Below are 26,851 nucleotides of genomic sequence, written 5' to 3' on the forward strand. Positions count from 1 at the left end.
GGAGGAACGAAATGACGACCCGCAGGGGTCTGTTTAGGTGCGAGATGTTGCAACTTAATGATCTCGGCCAGTAATGGAGAATGAATCCTGAGATTCGTATTAGCAATGATATTGCACTTCGGAACTATAGAAGAAAGAACTGGTTCAGGTGCAGTAGAAGGTTCATATTGGCGAGATAATGCATCGGCTTTAGAGTTTTTAGAACCAGGTCTGTAAGTCAGTACATAATTGAAGTGAGTCAGGAATAAGGACCAACGAGCTTGTCTAGAGGATAAGCGCTTAGCCTCCCCAATATATGACAAGTTTTTGTGGTCTGTCAAAATCGTAATAGGGTGTAGGGTCCCCTCCAACAAATGTCTCCACTCCTTTAAGGCTTTAATGACTGCTAACAGTTCCCTGTCTCCGATGTCATATCTGCTCTCAGCCCCAGAAAGTTTCCTGGAAAAAAAACCACACGGGTGTAATGGTTTATCTACCGCTAATCTTTGTGACAGAACCGCACCTACTCCTGTCTCAGAGGCATCGACCTCAAGTAGAAACGGCAAAGTCGTATCAGGATGGACTAATATTGGAGCAGAAGCAAAAAGTTATTTGAGCCTCTTGAAAGCAGCGAGAGCTTCAGGAGACCACGTCTTAGTTTCTGCCCCCTGTTTGGTCATATTGGTAATGGGCGCAATAATAGACGAGTAACCCTTAATGAAGCGCCTATAATAATTGGAGAAACCAATAAACCTCTGAATAGCCTTGAGTCCCTTAGGTAATGGCCAATCTAAAATAGACTGGAGTTTGTCAGGGTCCATCTTAAAACCTTCCCCAGAAATCACGTAACCAAGAAAATCTATCTGAGACTGATCAAAGCTGCATTTCTCCAATTTACAGTATAGACCATGTTGCAGAAGTTTCTGTAATACCGCTCTGACCTGTCTATGGTGAGTTTCAATCTCCCTAGAGTGTATCAGTATGTCGTCTAGGTAGACAATGACACAATCATGTTGAAACTCCCTAAGTACCTCATTAATCAGATCCTGAAATACTGCAGGAGCATTGCAAAGTCCAAACGGCATAACTGTGTATTCATAGTGACCGTACCGAGTATTGAACGCCGTCATCCACTCGTGTCCCTGCTGGACTCTCACCAAATTATATGCCCCTCTGAGATCTAACTTGGTGAAGATTTTGGAGCCCTTAAGACGATCAAATAACTCGGTAATAAGTGGAATAGGATAGGCATTTCTGACAGTTATTTTATTCAAGCCTCGGTAATCGATACAAGGTCTCAGCGTGCCATCCTTTTTCTTAACGAAAAAGAACCCAGCCCCGGCCGGGGAAGAAGACCTCCTAATGAATCCCTTTTCTAAGTTCTCCCGAATATACTCCTCTAGAACCAAGTTTTCCTGAACAGACAAAGGATATACATGGCCCCTCGGAGGCATAGTCCCAGGTAGGAGCTTCATTTTACAATCAAATGGCCTGTGTGGCGGCAAAGAATCGGCATTCTTCTTGTCAAATACTGCCTTTAAGTCTAGGTAAAGGTCTGGTATCTGTCTTTCTGTGGACTGAATAGGAGTCTCAGGTATGTTAACATTAGCTAATGGAGAAACCTTGCATAAACACCTATCCTGGCAACCCTGGCCCCACGAGAGTATCTCCCCTAACTCCCAATCGATAATAGGGTTATGTTTCTTCAACCATGGGTACCCCAGAACTATGGGAACGGAAGGGGATGAAATGAGCAAAAGAGATAAATTCTCCACGTGTAGGATACCAACATTTAAACTAATGGGTATGGTTTCACGAAAGATAACAGGGTCTAGTAGTGGTCTACCATCTATGGCCTCAACGGCCAAGGGTGTCTCCCTTAGCTGGGATGGGAAATTGTTCTTAATAGCAAAGGCTTGGTCGATAAAAGTCTCAGCAGCACCGGAATCTATCAATGCCATAGCCCTTACTACTTCCTTCTCCCAAGTTAAGGAAACTGGTAGCAGAAGCCTGTGATCTTTATAATTAGGAGTAGAGGACAAAATAGAAACACCCAAGGCTTGTCCTCTAGAGAGACTTAGGTGCGAGCGTTTCCCGGACGGTTAGGACAGTTCGAGAGTAAATGACCCTTGGCTCCACAATACATACACAAACCCTCTCTTCTCCTGTACTGTCTTTCCTCCTCAGAGAGGCGGGTATAACCTATCTGCATAGGTTCAGGAAGCAAAGATACCGTGGAGTCAGGACTTGGAAAAGCGGGGGCTAACCTAAAAGAAGGTCTCCGGTTCCTCTCTCGAGTGTTCTGTCTCTCTCTTAAACGTTCATCTATACGAGAGATGAACGAAATTAAATCTTCTAAATTCTCAGGGAGTTCTCTGGTAGCAACCTCATCAAGGATTACTTCAGATAGGCCATTCAAAAATACATCCATATACGCCTGCTCATTCCACTTGACTTCTGACGCCAGAGACCTGAACTCTAGTGCATAATCCACCAGTGTTCGGTTCTCCTGTCTCAGGCGCAACAGTAATCTGGCTGCATTAACCTTTCTACCTGGAGGATCAAATGTTCTTCTAAAAGCAGCTACAAATGCGTTATAGTTATACACTAATGGGTTATCGTTCTCCCATAGTGGGTTGGCCCATCTCAGAGCTTTCTCAATAAGTAGGGTGATAATAAATCCTACCTTTGCCCTATCTGTAGGATAAGAGCGGGGTTGCAATTCAAAGTGGATACTAATTTGGTTTAAAAAACCACGACACTTCTCAGGAGCCCCACCATAGCGTACTGGGGGGGTAATGCGAGAAGAAGCACCCACTGTGGCTACCTCTAGACCTAAACTGACAGGAGAAACAGGGGTATTACGTATCTCCTCTGGTGGGTTATTGGCATGAGATAATAGAGCCTGTAGCGCAAGCGCCATCTGATCCATTCTGTGATCCATGGCTTCAAACCTAGGATCAGGAGAAGCCAGCTGACTGTTTGTACTTGCAGGATCCATTGGCCCTGTCGTAATGTCAGGATCGGGACAGGGATCCAACACGCAGAGTACAAACAGTAGCCAGATACGTATACCGGACCTTAGAATGGCCGGACTAACGTAAGTAGTACCGTATAGAATGGTCAAAGACAAGCCGAGGTCGAGGGTAACGGAAGACAGGTAAGCGAGCAATTGACTGACAAGCCGAATCAAGGGTAACAGAGATAAGCAGAGTAAGGTAAACAAGCCGGGTCAAAACCAAAAGGGATAATAGAATACACAAGCACTGACAGGCGAGACTCAGACAGGAGATCCTATGCCTGCCACGAGCGTGGGGTGGAACTGCACTCCCGGACCTTCGCAAATACCATCATGCTACAGTGCTACAACGGGTCTTGGAATGGCATACTCATCCAGCACACAAACAATGGATTGAACTAGATAAGAGCCACATGGGGTCGTCTCTTCTCACTACGGTATGGAACTCGAAGAGACCTCCGATGTCGCCCCATGACTGCCCCTCCACAGTGGCACAAACACTAAAAACATGGGACACCATCAGAAAACTACCGCAACTGTCTCCAACGCCGAGCCCGCTGATACAGCTGTCACATAACCCACACATAGGAGGTGGACTACCACCAGCATCCTGGAGTATCCTAGGAGGGGAAGAATCCCTCTCCATCCATAGATTGCTGAATAACACAGGCGTAATACCATTACGGGAATTGATAGACAACGACCAACCGTCCGCAATGCAAATCTTCCGCTACACACAAATTACACATTTTTACCAAACCCTACCACACAGAGAATCCCTACATAGAGACCTGACGTGGTTTGAGACACTCTGTGACCGACGGACCAACCTAGCCAAACCCACGTCCCTCATTTACCAGCATCTCCTTACAGGCCATCTGGAGAACGCGGACACCTTTCGCCGACGCTGGGAACGCATCCTGGGTATATCATTCACCGCGACTCAATGGGAAAAAATCCTGGTCCTGCACCACAAATGCTCCTCTAGCTCCGGCTATCAGGAAACTAATTATAAGCTCCTGTCGTTCTGGTACAGAACGCCCGACAGCCTACACAGGATCTTTCCGGCAGTACCTGACACTTGCTGGAGATGTGGGGAGGGACGTGGAACGATCCTGCATATCTGGTGGGAATGCCCACGCATCACGCCATTCTGGGACGAGATCAAACGGCGAACGGAGGAAATACTGGGGTCGGACGGTGGATTCGATAGAGAGGTGGCTCTACTACACTCTACACCAGACACCATCGGGGTGTATAGAAAATCTATACTCCGACACCTGTTGAACGCCGCCAAGGCTCTGATCCCATTACACTGGAAGCAAGATGTAACCCCGACGATAGGTCTCTGGATGGAAAGGGTGGAGGAGATATATAGGGCGGAATCGATCCACGCTTCATTGATAGGTAGGGAGGAGAAACATACCGAGAGGTGGCGGCCGTGGCTGTCTTACGTGGCGGGGCGGGGTGGGGGGGATGGGCGGGGGCGTGGCCCGTGAAGGGTGCCCCTTTACACCCCCCCCCTCATCCACCTGCGCCCCTGGACGAGTGGCACCTCATTACGCGGAACACCTCGGTCCCGCATTCCCTCCCCCCACTCCCACCCCCCCCTTCCCTTTTTTTTTTTTTTTTTCTCCTCTTCCTCTCCTTATTCTCTCTCTCTCTCTTCCCTCCTCTCTCTCTTCCATATCACCTTCTGTTACTGTGCTCTCTTTTCTACACCACTGGCTCTCTTTCCCTGATCCCACGCAATAATTGGTCCCCATTGCCCGTGCACACTAGTTTCACCAACAGTCTACTAGTAGGGTTAGATGGGCTGGGGCCTCAGGTGCCATGCGGATGCTCCGCTAAATCATTGCTGCCCTCCACTATAGACTGAACCTACAGATTTCACCGCCCGCACGACAAAATAGGGCCCGCGCGAGGCAATGGGACCCAATAGAAACCCATCATCCCTCAATAATTTATAGGACGACGAGTCTCCTCTCTGACTTATCTCTTCAGGTCAACTTTACCACAGATGTTATAATAGCCCCTATCCGCTTCAAAGATACTCCTCGGCTGTACACGGCCATTATGATGACTGGCGTATCTTGTCCATACACTACACAGTCACTATCTGGCTCACACAGAATTGATAAACCTACCCTTTTGCAACCGATTATAGGATACAGATGTTTGCATATTTACTACATGTACTGTAACGAAGCTAACAATGTTACTACTGTACTACCTTCTACTTGCTAATATTGTTTTGGTGTTCATCACTTTATTTTTATATGACTGCTCCCACTGTTGCGAGACCTGCGAGTCTCCTATTTTACTATCTTATCGCATTGTTATACGTATCCGATGACACGAATAAAAGCCGTTTGAACACCAAGAATACACAAGCACTGAGTGACTAGAACAAGCTAGAACCACGACAGGGCAATGAGCTAATGAAGGAAGCTCTGTTAAATACCCTGTTCAGAGCAGTAACCACACCTCCGAGACGTCCTGATTGGTCCTGCAGCAATTGACTGACAGGTCGATCCGGGGGAGTGTCCTGATGATGACTTCCTGCCTAGATGGTGTAAAAGGCAGTCACTCCCTCGCGGCCGGCCTTGCATGACCGGATAGACCGCGGGGAAGGGAGTCATCAGACCGTCTGGATGGTGGAACAGCTAAGTCTCTACCTCTTTTGGAGGTAGAGACCACAGGTACCCTGACACCAGGAGAGGCAAACGAGCTGGCAGATTTACTGTCCTGCCAGCGTTTGTCCCTGGCTACTACAGTCCAATTAAAGACGGCCTTATTTCAGCTGATAGAGAGCAGATTGGGCAAGAGACAGACAGATCTTTTTGCATCCCAGACCTCAGCTCAGACTCCCAAATTTGTAACCAGGACTTGGACAAAAGGAGCTTGGAAGATGGATGCAATGTCCTTCCAGTGGATGGACATTCCTGGTCAATGCCCCTCAATATATTCTGATTAAGGTGATGGAGAAACTTTGAAGGGACTGGGTGCCCAATCTGGTTTTAGTATATCCTATCTGGACCTCCAGACCATGGTACCCCCTGATGCAACCTCTAATCAGGGAACCAAAGGGTTGGGCAGCGGATTGCTTCCTGGGGACCAGGGATCACCTAACCAAGCTTCCCCAACTTATGTGGATCGTAGCCCCGGTAGGCTTTTAATTCATCCGCTTCTGTCTGTAATTCTTGATTACGGCGCAGGACCAGGGTAAGATACAAACCGATGATCGAGGAATTTAAAGCATGGGAAGTTTCCTTCAATTCCCTTTCCCATGACAAAGACCAGATTGACCTAAGATGGACGGCTATTAAATTAGCTTCCTTTCTAGCTTTAGTTCTGGCAGCTAAGGGCTCAGAATTAACACAGATAAATATTGTCGAACCATGGTTTTCTCGAACTCCAGGGAGGTTTCATGTTATTCTTAAAGGGAGACAGAAGACTTCCCATATTTTCCTGGATCCTGTATAACTAGATTTGGTAGAGGATTCTGATGAGCCAGGATTATGTTTAGTTAATTTGTTAAACTCGTACTTAAACCTTTCTGCCCTAGTCAGACAAGACTTTACGCAATTATTTATCACTTCCCGGAAACCTTTTCCGCCAGCCTAGGACAACACAATCAGGGGTTGGATACTGTCTGCTATGTCTGCAGTGGGTATTGATGTGATGGTGTATAAGGGTCTTTCTATCATCCTTAAAGTTGCAAGATGGTCTTCCAGTAAGACTTTCATTTTACTGGAGACCATCTGAAGTTGAACGTTTACAGTTTCTGTAGGACCACCACCATGTGCATACTATTCTACCTACTAGCTTTGCTAGGCGGTTATGCCTCCTGGAGGGACAAAATAGAGTTTGCAGGAATCTATGACCTGCAAACTTTCTTTGTCCTAAGGATGAGCATAGCCACCTAGCAAAGCGCCCACCTCTCCCTCCCCAGGTTTATACGGTGGTGGTGGAGTTTTCTCAAAGCCTTTTAATTAAAGTTGTTTGTATTTTCTTTATATATATACACGTATATATAAAGAAAATACAAACAATTTGTATATATATATATATATATATATATATATATATTTATATTTATTCTGTTTCTCTTTACAGATTACAACCGGCTTCCCAGACAGGTTCAACAAGCTGAGGACCCTCCTAAATAGTTGTTCTGGAGGTTCAGAAAATCCTTTACGAAGTTATTTGTTTAGGAGTTATCCCAATATTTCTCACATAGAATGTTTGCCTTTTCACCTGTATGATCTAGGATTGTTTTGTTACATTTTCACGTTACTATTAACTGTCAGTACTCGAGAAATGTTTCTTTTCTATTGTTACTTTATCATACTGTCCATTCACTGTGTTTCTGTAACCTTTACATTGGTGTAATTTCTTGCTAAATTGAGAAAATAAAACATTGTTACGCCCTTTATATTGGCATTAGTGACTCTTTTTCCTTTTTATTATATACTAGTACTTTGTGTTTTTTTTTTGTTTTTTTTTTCTTCTACCCTACATTAGGGTTTTTTTTTTTGTCTCTGGATGAATTAACCATCTTTAGTATCCTGATTTGAAAATCTGAGTTGATCAGGGATGCCGCAAGCTGCACGGCTGTCCTGATCACCTGATTGGCTTGAAACGCTGTTGAAACAAGCATTTTTACCGCAGCAAAATATATTTCCGAGAGGCTGCCACATACCTACTAGCTTTGCTAGGTGGTTATGCTTATCCCTAGGACAAAGAAAGTTTGCAGGTTATAGATTCCTGCAAACTTTATTTTTTTCTGTTCAAATTTAGAGATCAGGCTCTTTGTCAATTAAAACAGTGCCCCCTTGTGGTTTTTAACATCCTAGCATTACTCATTTAGACAACACATATCCCAGAATAAAATCACTAAAGTATGGATTGTTAGAGCGTTGGACAGTTCCAAAGCAAATTTTAAAAGAGCGAACTGAATTCTAATTCTAATTTGGCTATTCTAACCTAAACGTTTGAATTTACTCCATATTTCCAGGAGTGCACAATTTAGTAGATATCAACGAGGCACATACTCAGCAGCAATAGAGAGGATGGAGGAGGTAATAAACACTTTTATATCTTACACTTAATGTCTGGACCAGTACGGAAAAATGGAGGGTGCAGGAGGGTGGGCTGTGGGGGACAGTCTCCACGCCCCCAATATAATGTTATGGGTAGGATGACAGTGGACAGACCCTGCAGTCATGATCGTTTAGCTGGAAAGACCTTAGGCTTCACAGCTGGAGCACAATTAAAATATTATAAAACATATTAACGAGTTTTATTATTGTGTTTATTTAACATTTAATCATTTATATTCCAATAATTGGATAGAAAATAAATTTGCTGAGATACCTGGAATACATTAAATACTATTGTTTGACACTTTCTCCACCTTTATGGACAAACGAATTGTCTTTGCGTTTTTTGTTAAAAATTGAATATTGATATAAAATCAAAGGAGGAGGTCAGGCTGCTCAAATAGCAAGCTATAGCCCATTCTTTATTTTCAAAAATCCAAGATATTTCTCTAAAAGTAAAAAAACAACCACACAAACCCATCTCATGCCTGGTACACAAACACAGGAAATATCCAAGAGTTCCACGGACACACAGGAAGATTCTTATGTCTTCCACTGTGACAATTAGATATTTGTACAAAGATTTGATTTTTAATTTTAATTTTTTTTTAAATAGTTTAAACTAATATACTGGAAATATTTTTTTTCTTCAAGTGAACAATATAGAGTTTATACAGGTTTTACTTCTTCACCTTTATTCATGCCTATAACCCGCTTTGTAAATAAAATAGTATTTTGTTAAGAAAACCTTGTTTTATGGGTTAAATGAAAACTCACCTCCCTCAGCTTGGTCAGTTTCTGAAGTCGAACAGGTTGAATGTGTAAATCCTTGAATCCTGTAAATTTTGTTATTTTATTGTTGATTTTCTCGTGCGTGGAGAGCAGGTCCTTATCTTTCTCTGATAAATCTAGACTTGCTTTGTCCTTGCTGCCGGGACCTAAGCTATCCCAGGAAAGCGCCCTCAATAGAGGAGGCCGACTGGTGGACAAACATGGTTCCAGCTTAGAAACAAACTTAGTATCAGACGAATCTTGTGAAAGTCCTCGTGCGTTTAATCCCAAGTTAGGAACGTTGAAACCCTGTGATTGCACCCCGTGCTGCAAATCATTTTCTATGGGTTTCTTCAGAATAGGTTTTCCAACTTCAACATCTGGAGTCTTTGAAGGAGATGTTTGACTGGTCTCTGTGCCTCCGGCTTTGTACATATTAGCGATGTGCTTTAATGGGTCAAAGTTTTCTTTTTGTTCAGAAAGTGTCTCTTTTGAGGTTACTAAAACAGGTGGACGAGGGGTTAGTCTTCCTTGAGAGATTTTCCTCTGGTCATTCTGCTTTCGATCGACCAATCCCTTTGTCACATTCTAGAACACAGAAAATATTTTTTTTTTCTCATTTTATCTTTTTTTTTAGCAGTCAATCTAATTGCAAAATGTTTACAAAAAAACAAACATAAAACTAACCTGATGCTGAGGTTTATTTCGGACTCCTATTTTTTGCTGAAATTTCACAATTTGTTTTTTTAACTCACCTTAACTCCTTATTGAACAAACCGCTAAATCTGCGTCACAATGTAGTCACTGTTTACCAGCTTATAAATGAAATGCCATTTGTGTTAAGCCCATGTGCTTTTATCGTATAAAATAAACTATGCTGTATTTTAATGTCCGAGACCTACATCTCTGGAATATTTAGTATTAGACAGCGCTGTGGGCATTAGAGCAGCACCATGCTTTAAACCATTACTGCCGACAGCTTGGGTACCAGATTTACCAGATGGAAACATAGAAACATGGAATGTGACGGCAGATAAGAACCATTCGGCCCATCTAGTCTGCCCAATTTTCTAAATACTTTCATTAGTCTCTGGCCTTATCTTATAGTTAGGATAGCCTTATGCCTATCCCACGCATGCTTAAACTCCTTAACTGTGTTAACCTCTACCACTTCAGATGGAAGGCTATTCCATGCATCCACTACCCTCTCAGTAAAGTAATACTTCCTGATATTATTTTTAAACATTTGCCCCTCTAATGTAAGACTAATTCACTGTAGGAACCATCATCAAACCATGGCAGCCAACAACAAATGCAGGGTTATCAAAAGTCAAAATCTTGTTTTTGTATACTTTTAATGTGTTATCAATGTCTCTATAATTAATTTAAAAATGAGTGTCCGCTCCAGACTGTAGTTGCAGTGAGAATTCTGATGTTACTTTCAGAGTAACTAGGTTTTCTTTGAATATTTCTAGGTATTCAGCGTTTTTGTAAGTTTGTCACCTGGTAGTATTTTTGCATAGAATGAAAACATAATACAGGTCCAATTAAGCGTAAACTGGAATTACTCCATTTCAGGAGGATAAGAGAAGAGCTCTTTAGATGCATTCTCTCTGCTAATTACCTTCTTGATATGGGTCATATCGGATTATAGGGAACAGTTTGTTACCTGCAATATGGCTGCGGAACCGGTGAACACATTGGGATATGAATCAGAACCTGGAAGATAAATGTTAGGTGAGGAGCTAGAATAACACAAAATACAAGTCATAAAATTGACACACAGAATATAAATAATATCTTTTGGCATGTTTCTGATAGACGGAGAAAAAAAGAGACACATAGACAACCAATGGACGCAGACAGGGTTATTTACTAACGTGAGAACTGAGAGTGAAATTCAAATTTTAGGCCAAAATAGTTGTACTAGAAAAATTATCTAGGTCAGCTATTTGTTCATTTCAAGACTCTGACCTTAAGTGTGAATTCTCACGTTAGTGAATTGAACTGAAATGGTGGAGAATTAAATAATCAAAAATCGATACAATACAAAATGAAACTGCTGCAAATAATTTTTGAAATGTATCAGCTACACATTGATGATAAGATTCGAAACCTCAGTATAAACACATGAATCCACAGCCCTTTAGATCTCTGTATTTGTTGGCTGAGAATTTGAGTTAATTTGACAGGTGAGTGTCAGCTAAACCCTGACTGTGCTATGTACTAAGAAACTGGTCTCACAAGGACGACTTGACAAGTCCTCAGTCCAGACTGTTAGTGAAAGAGTTTCTCATATTTAGTAAGGTAAGTTTAACCCTTAAAAAGACTAAAAACACAAATACATTGTATGGGAACTCTGGTCAGTAATCTAATCCTAATAATATGCATATTGTCACAAAGCATTCTAGGAGTATACTAAAACTATGATAGGCTTCACATTTGTGGTAAATGAAGCACACGCTCACATATCAAATATTGAATAGAATTTTTCCGTGTGCTGTCCACCAATTAATGCCAGTTCTCACCCTCTTTTACCCTCTCTGCTTCAATGCACTTAGCTATCTACAGATACCTAATATAGTCGTGGCCGTAACAGATTTGGCTGCACGTTAATGCTCATTGCTCAAATGGGTGTAAACCAAAGGAAACAATTTCTGACAGTGATTTAGAGTTAAAATCCAAATTAAGGAACGTGTTTTTCATTATTTGGACTGATGTCAGTGTGCACTTTGTGAAGATCAGAAGGTAGGTAAATGACCAAAAACATTTTCTGCAAAAAAGCCCTGACTGCGGGGAGTCTAATGGCAGTAAAATCACCATAAAGGATGTTTTTTAAACAGAATCTGTTCCTGTAGTAAAGCCTCCAATAAATGAGGGTGATTTCCAATTTAGGTTAACACACTATTTCCAATAGGGATGTGTACTGATATGATTTTGTTTTGTATCAATTAGTTGATTTTTGGATTTTGTCTTTAAATGTTGTTAATTTCCATAACTCAGAATCCCATTACTGGATGGAACACATGTCTAATTTCCAATTTAAAGGGACACTAGTCACCTGAACAACTTTAGCTTAATGAAGCAGTTTTGGTGTATAGAACATGCCCCTGCAGCCTCACTGCTCAATCCTCTGCCATTTAGGAGTTAAATCCCTTTGTTTATGAACCCTAGTCACACCTCCCTGCATGTGACTTGCACAGCCTTCCATAAACACTTCCTGTAAAGAGAGCCCTATTTAGGCTTTCTTTATTGCAAGTTCTGTTTAATTAAGATTTTCTTATCCCCTGCTATGTTAATAGCTTGCTAGACCCTGCAAGAGCCTCCTGTATGTGATTAAAGTTCAATTTAGAGATTGAGATACAATTATTTAAGGTAAATTACATATGTTTGAAAGTGAAACCAGTTTTTTTTTCATGCAGGCTCTGTCAATCATAGCCAGGGGAGGTGTGGCTAGGGCTGCATAAACAGAAACAAAGTGATTTAACTCCTAAATGACAGTGAATTGAGCAGTGAAATTGCAGGGGAATGATCTATACACTAAAACTGCTTTATTTAGCTAAAGTAATTTAGGTGACTATAGTGTTCCTTTAATTTCAGAAGTACTGTATAACTATTGCTATCTGTCAAAATTAACACCGTGAAAACAAGGTTTATTCCTAAAGTCATAAATACCAATTTAGACATTTATACATCCAGGACACAAAAAAAACCCCAAAGTTTTATTAATAGTTCTTATAATAATAAAAGTGTGTTCTCTGTCCAATCAGGGTGTTTATAGTGAGTGCCAGGCTCACCTCTTAAAGTTTTCACAAAAACAGAATGTAATGAAAATTTCACAAATAAACAGCAGGTCATAAAGAAGGGGTACTATTGATCTGGACAAAGAAATGCAGAAACAAACACCCTATCAATTGTGTTACTCTTTGTGAAACACTACAATTCTACGGAGAGAAAAACAAGTAGCAAGAGAGGTCAGAACGGACAACAGCTCAAATAACCTGTCCTTCGGTGGGTCCCCGCTCAGATCTCAAGCTGGTTTTAGCTCATCTTGTGCCATTACAGGGAGAACACATCTGAAGCATATCAGACTGCTCCCACCCATACGGGCAAGTCCAGATCCGAAATGCCAGCAGAGGGTACTTGCTGACATTTCGGATCTGGACTGCCCGTACGGATGGGACAAGTCTGATATGCTTCAGAGATGTTCTCTCTGTAATGGCACAAGATGAGCTAAAACCAGCTTGAGATCTGAGCGGGGACCCACCGAAGGGCAGGCTAATTGAGCTGTTGTCCGTTCTCACTTCTCTTGCTACTTGTTTTTTTCACTACAATTCTACAGCTAGTTACCGAACATAACAGGAATACAGTGATATTAAACCTGCAGTAAAACATGTTTTACGTACGGATCCGCTATAGATTAAGATTATAGACAATTTGAATGTGACATGTTTGAATAAATGTGAAGTAGTTGTATAGTCTACTTGTATTGTCTACTAGAGTCTAAAGAAAGAGTCAGGCATTTTGAATGACAGAGAATGTGTCTTGTTAATTGTCTTTTGTAACTCTACCTTGTAATTGCCGCTAATCATTTTTTCACTTTAAATTAAACATTTTTGGGTTTATTTAGAGAAATTCCTTCTTGCCCGTGCTAATTCAGTCTACACCCTTCATATTTTATTTCTCCTTATAACTTAATTGAAAACCAGAAGAACAATCTATACCTGTTGGAGGTGGGAAGGTAAACGAATTATTCCTCGACTGCTCCGGAGAAGCCTTGGGGCTCAGCGTTGGTGACACTCCTAATAGCAAACAGAAAGAGGGTTATGATTTACTCTGAGAGGTACACTAAAGGAGCAAAACCCACAATTAGTTTATTATTATACGGGGATTATGAATTATGTGTAAAAAGCCTAAAATCTGACATTTTCTTCTCCATACGATTCTGAGCCCTTTTATTCTAGAACTTAAAATATGGGGTCTAACACAAGTTTCTCCACAAACATATATTCATTGAACACAGTTACAGACACAAACAGAAACACACACAGTCACTAAAACGTTCTCTAATTAATTATCTAAGCTCTCATCCCTGGCTCATCTGGCATTAAAGGGTGCATGGCACCCCCACAGAACCCCACTGCTCTGAGCATTAATATATTTATACCGCCCCTCCAGCTACTCCACAAACCATCTCAGCTGTCACTTCAGAACATTTTTAGCTGCAAAAATATTTGCATTTAAATTTCTTTTTGGACATGTTTCTAAAATGCAGCCTATTTAAATGGTTTCAATAATCAAAGGATAAAAAAAACGTGTTTCTCGACTGATGCCCCATCTGCTTCAAATTACAGTAACGTGACTGAAGACACTGCAGGGTATGGCTAAAATGGGGTACCAGAGGGACCAATTTGGCGGGGGCTGAGAGGAAGTACCCGTTATCTCAAAATTACTTTCAAGAGTAGCTTCAAACATTCAAATTAAGGATAATCTTAGCAGATAAGTGGTGCTTCCCACTAAGGAGAGCTAACGATGGCCACCTACCTGGAGCAGGGTTGAAACTATGTATTAACTTATATGTAGTTTACAGAAGATGGGTAATTTAGTAGTTTCAGCCATAATAAAACTGATAACTGCTTACCACTGGCATGAAGTGATTAACACAGAGTAATAGTAATATTGACACGGCATGTTACCAGTTTAAACAAAATAAGCAAAAATAAAAAATTAATGGGGGGGCGTTGGGAGTTTTGTGCTAATTGTTGTGTTATCACTTTCTCTTATCTTATTACCATTACTGATTTATTTATCATGTGAAAACCACTTCTCTCTTTCTTGTTTCAGCATTTTTTTTGGACAGATTTACTAAGAATATTTCTCACCCTGGCCAGTAAGTTCAGAAAACGGGGACGAGTTTAGAGACACATTTCATGTTATATTATTATGTTATTCTGTTATTCAGAGACATTTTTCTGATATGAGGTTGATTCCATTCCAACTGAAAATGAGTAATATGTTAACAGCATTCAGGTAAATCATTGGTTACCATGGAAATTAATAAATACATCAACGTAGCATCAGAGACTCATTAAATAAAACCAAGCGTCAATCAGGGAACTTCTATTCTGTTACACATGGGTCTGTTTTAACAGGGTTATTTACTATAGTGGGAATTTTAGATAGCTGATCTGGAAAAAGGGTTTAGAGAATTTACATTTCCCTGGACAGTGTTCCACATTTCTCTCCTACAGGAATGTATAGATGGATCAGTAACTTCTAGTTGTTGAAAAGAAAAAAAGGGATAAAGGGTCACTTTAAGCACCATAACCACCTTGCATAGCTACAGATCTCATGGTAGAGCAGTCTGCACTCATTCTCAGCTCTGAGATTGGTTTATAACCGCAGAGATTTAGAAAAATCACACAGCTGTGAGTCAGCCCCTCAGAGCTGTCATCATGTGGCTGGAACGATTGGTTCCAGCTGCTAATGCGGATTTTGTCCAAGTTGTGCATGTGACATGCATGTGCCACATGCAGAATTTGAGCTGAGCTCCCTGTACTCCCAGGACAGAGAGAGATAAGCAGTGGCCTGTGCTGGGCCAATGGTACACACAGTGTTCCCTTCCAGGAATATACCCAGAATCCTATTCTGATACAGAGTTACCTAGTGGAAATATACCCAGACTCCTCTTCCTTAATACCATAACGAGCAATTATTCAATCTTGGGCTAAGTAAATACCTGTAGGTGAGTCTGTCAGGCTGCATCGGGATCGCCGGCCTCTTCGGCTCAGAAACCGATCGCTCACTTTTTTGGCTTCTTCTAGCAATTCTAAATTTTTCTGTTTATCTTCCTCAGATATTCGGACGTCAGGCAGATTGTCATGCACCAAATCAATTACCTGTCCATTAGTGGCTGGGGAAAAAAATGGGATTAAATAAGCAAAAGCACGGGGACCTAAAAACTGGAGCATGTGAGGTTCATTTAATAAATTATTTGGATTAAAATATGAGTTTATGCCACCTTCCCATCACAACCTCTACAACCATAACTCCATAACAAAGCCACATGTGCAGACAGACAACATGCTTGCTAGCGTTTCATTTTTACTCACCAGTAACAGAAAAGTACTGGGAGTACCCTCAATGAGGCTTCTGAATGCCAAGGGCACGGGGAGACAGGCAGAAGGATCATATACTGCGGTTGTATAAATTGATATATACAACCTCTGTATCATGAGCCACATCTGGTGGGATCTTTCAACTGATGTAGAGCTTTGGAAGAATTCTACTGTCTTTATCAAAGCAGTCATTAAGTTGACACCAAAAAAACTCACAATGGCTGGCCACATTACTGGTGCTGGACATGAAACATGTTGTAAAAATTTTACTATGCAACCTCTTAGCTACCAAATTGGCTATTGAAACAAAACTGGAAGTTGCTGATCGTGTCAGGGATAGCGACCGAACTGTATGTCAAACAGCGTGTGACATACACTTTAGAGACAGTGTGTGAAATTTCTCTCACTTTCTTCCTGTCTCCTTTCCTTCCCATGTCTCCCTCATTTCACCTCTCTACACCTTTACATCTTTAAACGACACTGTAGGCACTGTAATTGATCATCTCATTGAAGTGGTTATAGTGTCCCGAGTCCGCTGACGCTGTCCTTCCATTCAGTGTTAAAATATTTTTAATGCTAAGCAAGAGCCCCCAACAGTCTATCCCCCTGTGCTGCTTCATTGGCTAATGAGGAAGTATTATCCTGAACAGCAATAAGCCGCTGTGATTGGCTGAAAGTGTCAGCTGACTGCTTTCAGCCCATCACAGCACCCATTGTTGGTATAAATCGGTATGGCTAAAAGAAAGTTTGTAATCTCTGCCTTAGTCACACCGCCAGTAGGGGAAGCCAGGGACTCTTGTTCAGTATTAAACTGCTCGAAAATGGAACAGTGCCAGGGGACTCCCAACACTATAACTGCTTCAATGAGATGATATGGTAAAAGTGCTTACAGTGTCCCTTTCATCTCACGGACAGAGGCTCTGAGAATCCTACTATGGTTTAGTGAATAAACCCCTTAAAATGTTTTTGGAGACTGGGAACTAGTTTGGTAAACAATGATAAGTGGACTGTATTCTAAGTGGAATAGTTTCAGGCTGTGCAGACATTGTCAGGAACCGTTGGTATGTTCTGGCAAAGTTTCTAAATTTTCAGTCTGATTCTAGGACTGGAATAAAAATATCTCAGCACCACCTGCCTGTGGGCTATACACTGAGACTTATTACTTGGGTAGTATTAATTAGGAGTTGTTCCTATGTTTTGGAGAAACATTAGGACGCAAAAGATTGATTTGAGGTGACAACACTTCAACTGCTCCCACAGTCTGCGAGACTTGTGTCCCCATTAACTTCAAATTTAGGAGCAAAAATGTTGTGGGATTAAATCAGAACATTTTACCCCATAAATAATGTATAATATGCAAACTGAACTAATAAATATAACACAAATACTATAAAATAATGTCTCACCAACAGAAATCAAGGAAGTTGGGGATGATAAAGATGATCGAGAATGCCGAAGAGCTCTTGGCGAAGGACTGTGCGGTCTGCACAAGAAGAGGAAAATTGTTAAAGTCTGTAAATATTAGAGAACCAGCCTATTATTATTATTTTTGGCATTTATATAGTGCCAACTTATTGTGCAGCACTTTACAATATTATAAAGTGGGAAACTCAACAATAAATGAGACCATTTCAAAATGTTACAGGAACAGTAGGTTTATGAGGGCCCTGCTCAAACAAGCTCACAGTCTAGAGAAGCTGAGGTTTAAAAACACAGGAAGGGCATTGAAGGGGATGGGAACCAAATGATAAGTTGGGAAGTAGCAGAACTGGAAGGTGACAGGTGCCTTTTTAAGAGAAAGTGTGCCTTTTTAAGAGAGAGCATTTGTGACAGGTTTGTGAAAAAGAAGTTACTCTGAGAGGCCATAAGCTTTTCTGAAGAGATGGGTTTTAAAAGGACTTCTTAAACTATTTAGAGGGACTTCTTATGGGGGTAGGCAGGCTGTTCCGAAGGAATGGAGTTGCCTTTGAGAAGTCCTGCAAGCACGAGTTAGTTATCGGTAAGGGTACAAGCAGCGGACAGGAGAAGGTCACCGGCAGAGCGGAGAAACCTATGAATTAGTGAAGAAATGTAACAGAATATAGAGTTGGTTAGAACTTTATAGGTAAGGGTTAGTATTTTAAATCGACACCTGTAGGGTACAGGAAACCAGTATAAGGATCGACAGAAGTGCGAGGTGCCAGAGGAGCGACGGGAGAGAGAGGTCAGCCTGGCGGCAGCATTCATTACAGATTGTAGCAGGGCAGTAAAGTTTCTGGGGGGACAAACTAGGAGAGAATTGCAATAATCCATGCTTGAAATTACTAGAGCATTAGCATCTTGCGTAAGAAATGGGAGGACGCGGGCAATATTTTTAGGGTGTAATTGGCAACAGACTGGATGTGAGGTGTAAAGGTTAGGCCAGAATCAAATATAACACCAAGACAGCGAGCTTGAAGGTAACATCGACTTGCAGGCAAAGCGAAAGAGGAGGAAAGATAAGAAATTCAGTTTTAGAGAGATTGATTCAGAAAGCGGGAGGACATCCAGTCATAAATGGAAGAGAGTGTTCTAGGACAGCAGTGGAGAGGTCATCAGCGTACAGGTGGTAGTGGAATCCAAAGAAGGAGTATGTTTGCAAACAGAAGCAGTATAAAGAGAAAACAAAAGGGGACCAAGAGCAGAGCTGCGGGGGACTTCAACTGAGACAGGACTAGGGGAATAGATGTTATTAGAAAAAAAGAGACACTGAATAAACGTTGGGAGAGAAAGAAGGAGAACCTCGAGACCCTGAGAACCTGCATTTGCCATGAGAATCTGCCTCTTAACCACGAGACTCTGAGAATCTGCTCATCCCCATGAGAATCTGCATATTAACCCTTAGTCCCTAAGAATCTGCTCATTCATCTGAAGAATCTGCCCCTCGGTCATATGACCCTGAGAATCTGTCCATTTCCCCTCTTAAAATCTTTAAATTCCCCCAAGAATCTGCCCATTGCTTCCAAGAATCTGTCCATTCACCCTGAGAATCTGCCCATTGCTCTCAAGAAACTGCCCATTCACCCCCAAGAATCTGCATATTCCCCCGAGAATCTGCCCATTGCTCCCAAGAATCTACCCGTTTCCCCTGAGATTGATGTAATGACATCTCCCCACTATGAGCGTTGCACTATAATCAGAATTCATGCTGCTGTAATTTCTGTGCAGCGAGGAAGCTGGAGTCTGTTCCCTGTCTCCCAGAAGAAGAAAGATCGTATTATTAAACATTATATCACTCTCTGCACTTACCGATTTTTTTCCAGGCAGTTTTCGGAGGCGTCGTTGAGAGTGTCTTCACATTCTGGCAAGATAATGATAGGTGTAACACACCCTCTACCTCCTGCAGCTGTGCCCTAAAATACATCATAACTTGACGTGATTACAAGGTCTGTCTCAGCCGCGGCCTCACTGATATTTTTTGGGAGATGCAATATGCAAATTTTCCTTGAATAATTAATGAGCGACACGAAGGGGCCAAGAGAAGAGCGCACACTTCCATCGTTTTAATATCTGAGACTGGTTCTTGAAATCGACCTGCTGCACGTGAACACAATGCGTCTCCAAGAAAACCACTCAGCTGATTTAACCCTTTCATCAACAGGGTTTAACAAATTCCTCGCTCTTCTGACATGCCGCTGGTTCTGAAAGGGGTTAATAAAATAGAGTAACTTTCCACGGAGACAGAACCCGCCTCAAGTGGGCTTGACACCCTTAAAGTACTGGAAAAATTGGGAAAATTGAAATCCAATGCATTTCCCACCATTTGACAAAGGGTTAAACACATAATGGATGGGAAGCATGGGCAAAAGTCCAACTCATTTGATGTGTTCATGATGTCACAACGAAAGAGGCGATTTTAGGGTGTACTGTTAACCCATTAAGTATCAGTGGGGTGGGCTTTTCAATCAAAGCTTTACCCAGACATTTAGGGTTCTGATTTCCAAAACAGTTTAACTCTTTCAGTGCTTATGGTGCTTTCAGTGTTCTTTGAACCGAAACATTTCAATGTCACGGCCAGTTTACCACAACACAACTCACTATTTAGTGATTAAACCCTTACATTTTGCAGAGTAAGCTAAAAGGAGACATCGTCACTGATTATCTTCTTATATGGTCAAAGTACTGCACCGCCTGGCACTGAATAGGTTAAAGACTTTGCAGACGGCCCAGGGTATTATAACAAGCAATAAACATATTATGCAGCATTAGCGTGCCAGCGTGCCAAGTCATGGATATCCTGCCTGGCACGGCTCCACGGCACAGCTTTAAAACAGAGGTACAGTTTGCTACTCTCAAAGTAAATAGATCCCCAATGGGAACATTTACATATTCAGAATAACAATATTATATAATTTACTCTCTCCTGCTGAAGTGGTCGGGAACATTGGAAGCCATTTTTAGCCAAGGAGATTTAGAAAACTGTATAGCCATCGTACTTAGGATCTGGTAATCTCCTGGATATAGATTTATCATAAACATGCGAAGGAGACATGAAAACGCAACGGTCACTTTTAACATTGCCTGACTTTTAGTACTTTATAGATTAGGACACTTTGATAAATCTACCCCTGTGCTTTCTTTGTCCTCTTTGGTTTATGCTCCCTTTGCACTGACCACGAGTTGCCGAGGACGGAGCTTATAACAATGATTCACAGGGAGCTAAGATGGAGGAGCCCAGTTGCAGAATAAAGAGGTGCAGATTTCTACGTTTCATTTTATTCCTTAGATCTCGCAAGCATATATTTGTTAAATACAGGTATAAATAAACACAAGTATTTTCTGTAAAGATCAATATTCTAAAAGTGGAGCAGTCACCATGTTAACCACTGTAATGGTCTTACTGTCTTTTCCATTCTTAGAACTTTGCTCAAACACATATTCATTAAAGGCTGGATAGCAGAACTGGAAAAATTATCCAGGTCAGACATGCTTTCAGTTTGGCTGCTTTGGCCTTAAATTAAAAATCACTCACAATATCTGAAAATTATCACTTTAATCAATAATACAACAAAAGTAGGTCACCAGCTATAGGAACAAATCCCTTTTAAACAAGTTCGAGCAATAACAATAAGATTAAGGTTAAGATTCTATCTTTAATGCTAAGCATAACAATAACCTATCCTCCTAACAATTAAAGTGAGTTTATTAACCATACCCTAACCTTAATCCCTAAAACTAACACCTGAAAACTTGCTATGCATCATCCTTTTCCTAAGCTGAAACTTAGGTAGCTTCTCCCTCTAAAATTGGAAATTTAATACGATTATTGCTCCATTCCTAACCCTAAAAGAGAGCTACAACAGATCCACACGGCAGTTTATGCACAGCGGAATTATGTGCGTCATCAATGACTGCACACATACGACGGAGCTGCCCCGTACCCAAGACTGACACATATACTGTCCACATCAGCTCCTGACCCAACAGGAGGACAGGAAAGTGTCCTCTGACCCAAAATCAAACATTTGTGTTTACATTGCTGCAGGAAACGGATAACAAGTCCCTGAGCTATGAGAAACGTGATGCGTAGTCCCTAAACCCCTATGGAGTGCACTCTGCCCATCGCATGGAAAGAAGGGAACTGATGTTTTTTTTATCCATAAAGAAGAATATTGTGTGACCTGCTCCAGAGATCTCAAACATCACCCGCTGGATGCAGCCCAAAACATGAATCATTTTAACTTTATGCTGTGAAAAAATAGACGGATGCAGACTGTGTTTTCACAGATTACGTAAATAAAAGCCATCTTTGGCCGTTAACACAAACACCATCAGAACTCTTTTCAAAGCTTTTCAAAGAAAATTATTCTCAGTCACAAATAAAAAATACTTTTCTTATTGGATAATACTAACATGACTTTTTGACAATCACTGTTTAAGAGTCAGTTCACGTAAAAGTAATCTGGGATGTGTTTGTAAAAATTAGGACAAAATACTAATCTTCTCTAATGAACTGATTTCACAATTATTATCGGGTCTTGTATATTGATCAGGTTACTTCTCAAATCACCTCCACTCAATGTGAATAATCTATGAAACTTTGGCCTTTTCATATAGTATTGTACTATTCTGCTGATCATCTTGTCTTTATACATCCATAAGGTGGCTAAATGTCGAAGAACAGGGTTTGAGATATTCCTGTTCTTTCTAGCGGATTGTACTTTAGCCATATTCATTCAGGTTGTAGTTTAAATTTATATTTTATGCCCCCCTGGGGGTTAAATGTGAATGATCCCGCTTTCATTTTCCGCTTGTTAACATTTTATAATTTTATCTGTTATTATCACATTACTTGTGCATACTGCACAATTGCTATAGTACGTCACAATACTAGTCCATATTATAATATCACTAGTCTTTATAACAATCTTAGTTCCTGTGTGTCCAACTTGTCTGGTTACAACTACATGTTTGTTCATCCACCCACTGTAAAGCGCTGCGGAATTTTTTGGCGCTATATAAATAATAACATAATAATAATAGCGCATGTTACTATTGTGTCAGTTTTTTTTATCAAAACGTTACTTTTGCATACCACACAATAACTAGTGTATATCACAATAATACTAGTGCATAATACAATTTTACTAAATTTTATAACAATGTTATTCGTGCATATTACTATAGTACTAGACTAGAGTATATCACTATTACACTAGGCACAGGCTTCTCCAAACTCCGGCCCTCCAGATATTGCTGAACTACAGCTCCCATGATTCTATGAATGAAATAGATAGGCGGAGAATCATGGGAGTTGTAGTTCAGCAACATCTGGAGGGCTAGAGTTTGGGGAAGCCTGCACTAGTGCATTTCACAATAGTACCAGATATAGATCTGGCCGTATCACAATAGTACTAACTCACGATGTCACAACATTAACAGTGCACGTTATCAAAGTATTAGTGCATATCACAATAACCTAGCAGGGATAGTCAACCTTTGGCACTCCTGATGTTGTGGACTACATCCCCCATGATGTTCTTACACCCATAATGCTAGCAAAGCATCATGGGAGGTGTAGTCTAAAACATCTGGAGTGCCGAAGGTTGCCTATGCCTGAATTAGTGCATAGCATGAAAGTAATATTGTTTCTGGCAACGATACTAAGGCATATATCACTAGTACTCGTGCATATCACAATAAACTAGTGAGTATGTGTTGAGATTAGTGCTGGATTTGTTCTGTCTGGTTAGCATAGTACCGCTCTGTATATAACACTCTGATTACATACACAGGTTATTATATAACAGTCTGGCGACAGGTTCCTTGGTAAAACAATGCAAATATTTATATTCTGGAAACATGTATTTAATAACATTATTGCAGTTAAATCGTTTCTGTACGTGACTTTGTTTCTATAAAATTCCATCTCGTTCGTAGTTGCCATATAGTTTTTATTTGTGTTGTTTAAGTTTCCTAACTTTTCTTATAGATTCATAGTTTCAAGGTTATAATTTTTTTTATTTGAAAAGCGCCCCCAAAGGCAGTAGCTCTGCACCCATATCTCACGTTTACAGTAACGTTATATTACTTTCATCACTTTTATTATATTACATTATCTTTTACAGCCTACAAGCCGTTTGTCAATATCAGCACAACGATGGCACAGAGTATCTTTGACAGGTCCGCCCCAGTGAGCGAGGTTATTTACAAAACACTGAATTGCATTATTTACACATGGCATCTAGTAATATAACTGCTGGTTAAAGGGACACTCCACTACCCAAATAGAAAATCGCTGTTTAGTAGATATACCCCAAATGAAAACATGTATGCATTTAATTATTTAATTTTCCCTTTTAGGTATGTCTAAAAACCACTTGCAAAACCTGCAGTTCTCTTCCTTTGTAAACACTCCCCTTCTAACTCCGCCCAGACATTTGAAACTGTCCAATCACAGGCTTCCCCAATGTCGCTCATTGAGAAGTATTTAAAAGGCACATGCTCTGGGCAATAGCTGCCTCTTGAGTTTAGCTCCCCTGAGCTACCCAAACCAGGAAGTAAAACGACATGTCTAATTGAAAGCCAGAGGGAGTGTAACCAGCTTCATTTACAAAAGAGTCAGTTTTTATTGAAATCTGCACTTTTGGCAAAAAAAAAGAATAAGAGGACACACGCTTCACACATAAAGCTTTTCAGCAAGATAAAGTAGTCTAGGGGCCTGGAGTGTTCCTTTAAACACGAGCTGGGGAGGATATGTTTATTGCACGCTTTTTAATAATGCAATACACAATACAGGAAATGCTTTAGAGTTTAGACTGAGAGTGTAATGGAAACTCAGTTCCCTCACTCAGGTGGGAATCACGCAGTTTAACGTTTAATATCAAATTTCTCTCTCAGAACATTCCACGTGTCAGAAACCTTGGCAGTAATAATTTCAGACATCATGTAATATTTTTAATTAATAAAGGCTTAGCTGCTAAGGGGGTCTGTCCTATACACAGGGAGTTGTGGTAGTGGAAGACTGACCTTAGGCCAAAAATTCACATGTTTAAGAAACATGTGAAAGCTGAGTAATAGAGATTTTCCTTTTCCAGTCTGGACATTTTTGTCGACATTTTACATGACAGCTGTCAACCGGCCGCAACAAGCAGTTTGATGATTATATCCCTAAAATATGTCCGTTAAAGAACTCTCAAAAGTCTTTGTGAGCTGTGCGAAGTCCTGGTCTAAGAAATCCATCTCACACTTTATTATTCAGTAAACAGCAAACAGTAGGGGATTGAAAATAGAAATAAAAAATATATGCAGCGGTTTTAAGAAGATTTTGACGTCTAGTCAAAGCTTGACTTTGTCAGCCTAAATTTTTTAATCTGGTTTTCAAGTAATTACAATTTATTGTTAAGTAAATGAAACCCTGGAACTACAAGGAATAGATTTAGCAAAGTTCAGACATTTAAAGGAGCATGTATATAATTGAGGGTTCATATGTTATCTACATCAGGTTTCCCCAAACTCTGGCCCTCCAGATGTTGCTAAACTACAACTCCTATGATTCTATGAATAATATAGATAGGCTGAGAATCATGGGAGTTGTAGTCCAGCAACATCTTGAGGGCCCGGAGTTTGGGGAAGCCTAATCTACACTGTACTCAGCATCAAGTTAGGTAGTTTAACCACTTAAGGACACATGACATGTGTGACATGTCATGATTCCCTTTTATTCCAGAAGTTTGGTCCTTAATGGGGTTAAAATAGTTAAAAGTTAGCTCCTTTGCATGTCTGATATTATTTAGGCTTGTGCTTGAATAAAGTAAAAACCTGTTAATTATTGGACGAACTGATCAATTTGTTAAGTAGACCTGAATGAATTGATTGGTTTGCCAGATAGATTAACAGGCACTTGATTCGTTCAATGCAGCTGAAATAGATTGTGCACAATTCACATATGTTATTCCTTTTTAGTTGCTTCTGTGACAAACACATGATGTATCTGCTCCCTCTGATAAAACCAGTTGCTTAATCTCACCTCTAGTTGCAATATAGTCCAGGGAGATTTCAACGAGCAACATAGCTTATCCACTAAACAATAAACATCAATTAGTGATAACCTCAAAATCACAAGGAAATATTACATATCTCCATTAGATTAAAAAAAAAAAATGTAGCCCAGATTTTCTTTTTTAATACAATTTTGCAGTTTGGTTCTAAAGTTGATATTTATTGAAACCTTTCATCACAGTCGATGCTGATTACACAATAATTATATTATAACAGTGATATAAAATGCGCTACAAGTTTATAATCTGTTAATGGACTGTGCAGTAAAGTTGGTTCCCTACCAAGTGGAAAAGTTTAAAGAGTTGTAATACATGCAAGAAGGAGTGGATACTCACCCTCGGAGGGGCAGCACAGGCTGTGCTCTGCGCCGCGGCAGCGCAGTCCTCGTCCCCTGGCAGAGTGGGCATTTTGAGCGATGATGGCAGCGTCAGGTTAACCCCAAGCGAAGAGGATTCAAAGACTCTCATTGGCCATTTGCTGCCAAAAGAGAAAAACGCATAAAGCAATGGAAATCCGCCTCCTAAAACGGGATCAGGTTCTAATAACAAACAGTATTAAGGTTTAAAATTAAAAAGAGATAGTGACGGACTATCTCTGGCATTTTTAATATGCCAGGATCTGAAATTGGAAACTGTTATATAATCAGAAAATAAGCAATCAGCGTCATGTTTGAAGGAAAAAAAAAAATAGAGATATTTAAATAATGGACATTTAAATTCATGGTTATTAACATTTAAATCCACAGAAAAAAAATGGGTGTTTGTTCACTAAACATGAAATTGTAGCGAATTGAAAAGCAAATTTAAATTAAAATGTGATTTAAAAAAAGGCAGATTAGTGAACATTTTGCTCTTGTGACAACTTGGCTATTTTTGCTTAAATTATGGAATTTATTAATTTTAAGTTCACTTTAATTTTGTATTTAAAGGGATACTATAGTACTGGGCCAATGCTCCGCCCCTCTGACTGCCCATGACGAGCGGGTGCTAATGCGCATGTGTTGCAAATGCCGCACGTGCATGAGACCTCCCCATAGGAAAGCATTGAATCAATGCTTTCCTATGGTGAAAAAAATCTGATGCTGGGTGCCCTCATGCAGAGCGTGAGGATGTCCAGCGTCAGATACTGGACCAAAGGTCAGTTTCGATTCAGGCGGCCCTCTAGTGGATGTCTGGTAGACAGCCAGTGTGGGCTAACTTAGTGCTGCAATTTTCCTTTAACCCCTTAAGGACCAAACTTCTGGAATAAAGGGGAATCATGACATGTCACACATGTCATGTGTCCTTAAGGGGTTAAAGAATAAACCCTTAGACTTTTCACCATGTGATAACTTTAGCCAG

At 40.6% G+C, this 26,851-nt stretch overlaps 1 protein-coding gene across 1 annotated transcript in view; it reads right to left on the reverse strand.

Moving 5' to 3' along the window:
- IRAG1 (inositol 1,4,5-triphosphate receptor associated 1) overlaps positions 1-26,851 on the reverse strand; it is a 95,980-nt gene that overhangs the window by 34,673 nt on the left and 34,456 nt on the right. Inside the window, exons 2-8 of the mRNA XM_063438463.1 lie at positions 25,847-25,988; positions 19,260-19,363; positions 17,399-17,475; positions 15,614-15,787; positions 13,599-13,676; positions 10,544-10,593; positions 8,881-9,462 (exon numbers count right to left, since the gene is read on the reverse strand). Of these exons, the coding sequence (XP_063294533.1) occupies positions 8,881-9,462; positions 10,544-10,593; positions 13,599-13,676; positions 15,614-15,787; positions 17,399-17,475; positions 19,260-19,363; positions 25,847-25,978 (1,197 nt within the window). The 5' untranslated portion in view covers positions 25,979-25,988. The remainder of the gene's footprint in view (positions 1-8,880; positions 9,463-10,543; positions 10,594-13,598; positions 13,677-15,613; positions 15,788-17,398; positions 17,476-19,259; positions 19,364-25,846; positions 25,989-26,851) is intronic.

Source organism: Pelobates fuscus, chromosome 12 (assembly GCF_036172605.1).
Source record: "Pelobates fuscus isolate aPelFus1 chromosome 12, aPelFus1.pri, whole genome shotgun sequence".
In the NCBI taxonomy this organism is placed as follows: Eukaryota; Metazoa; Chordata; class Amphibia; order Anura; family Pelobatidae; genus Pelobates; species Pelobates fuscus.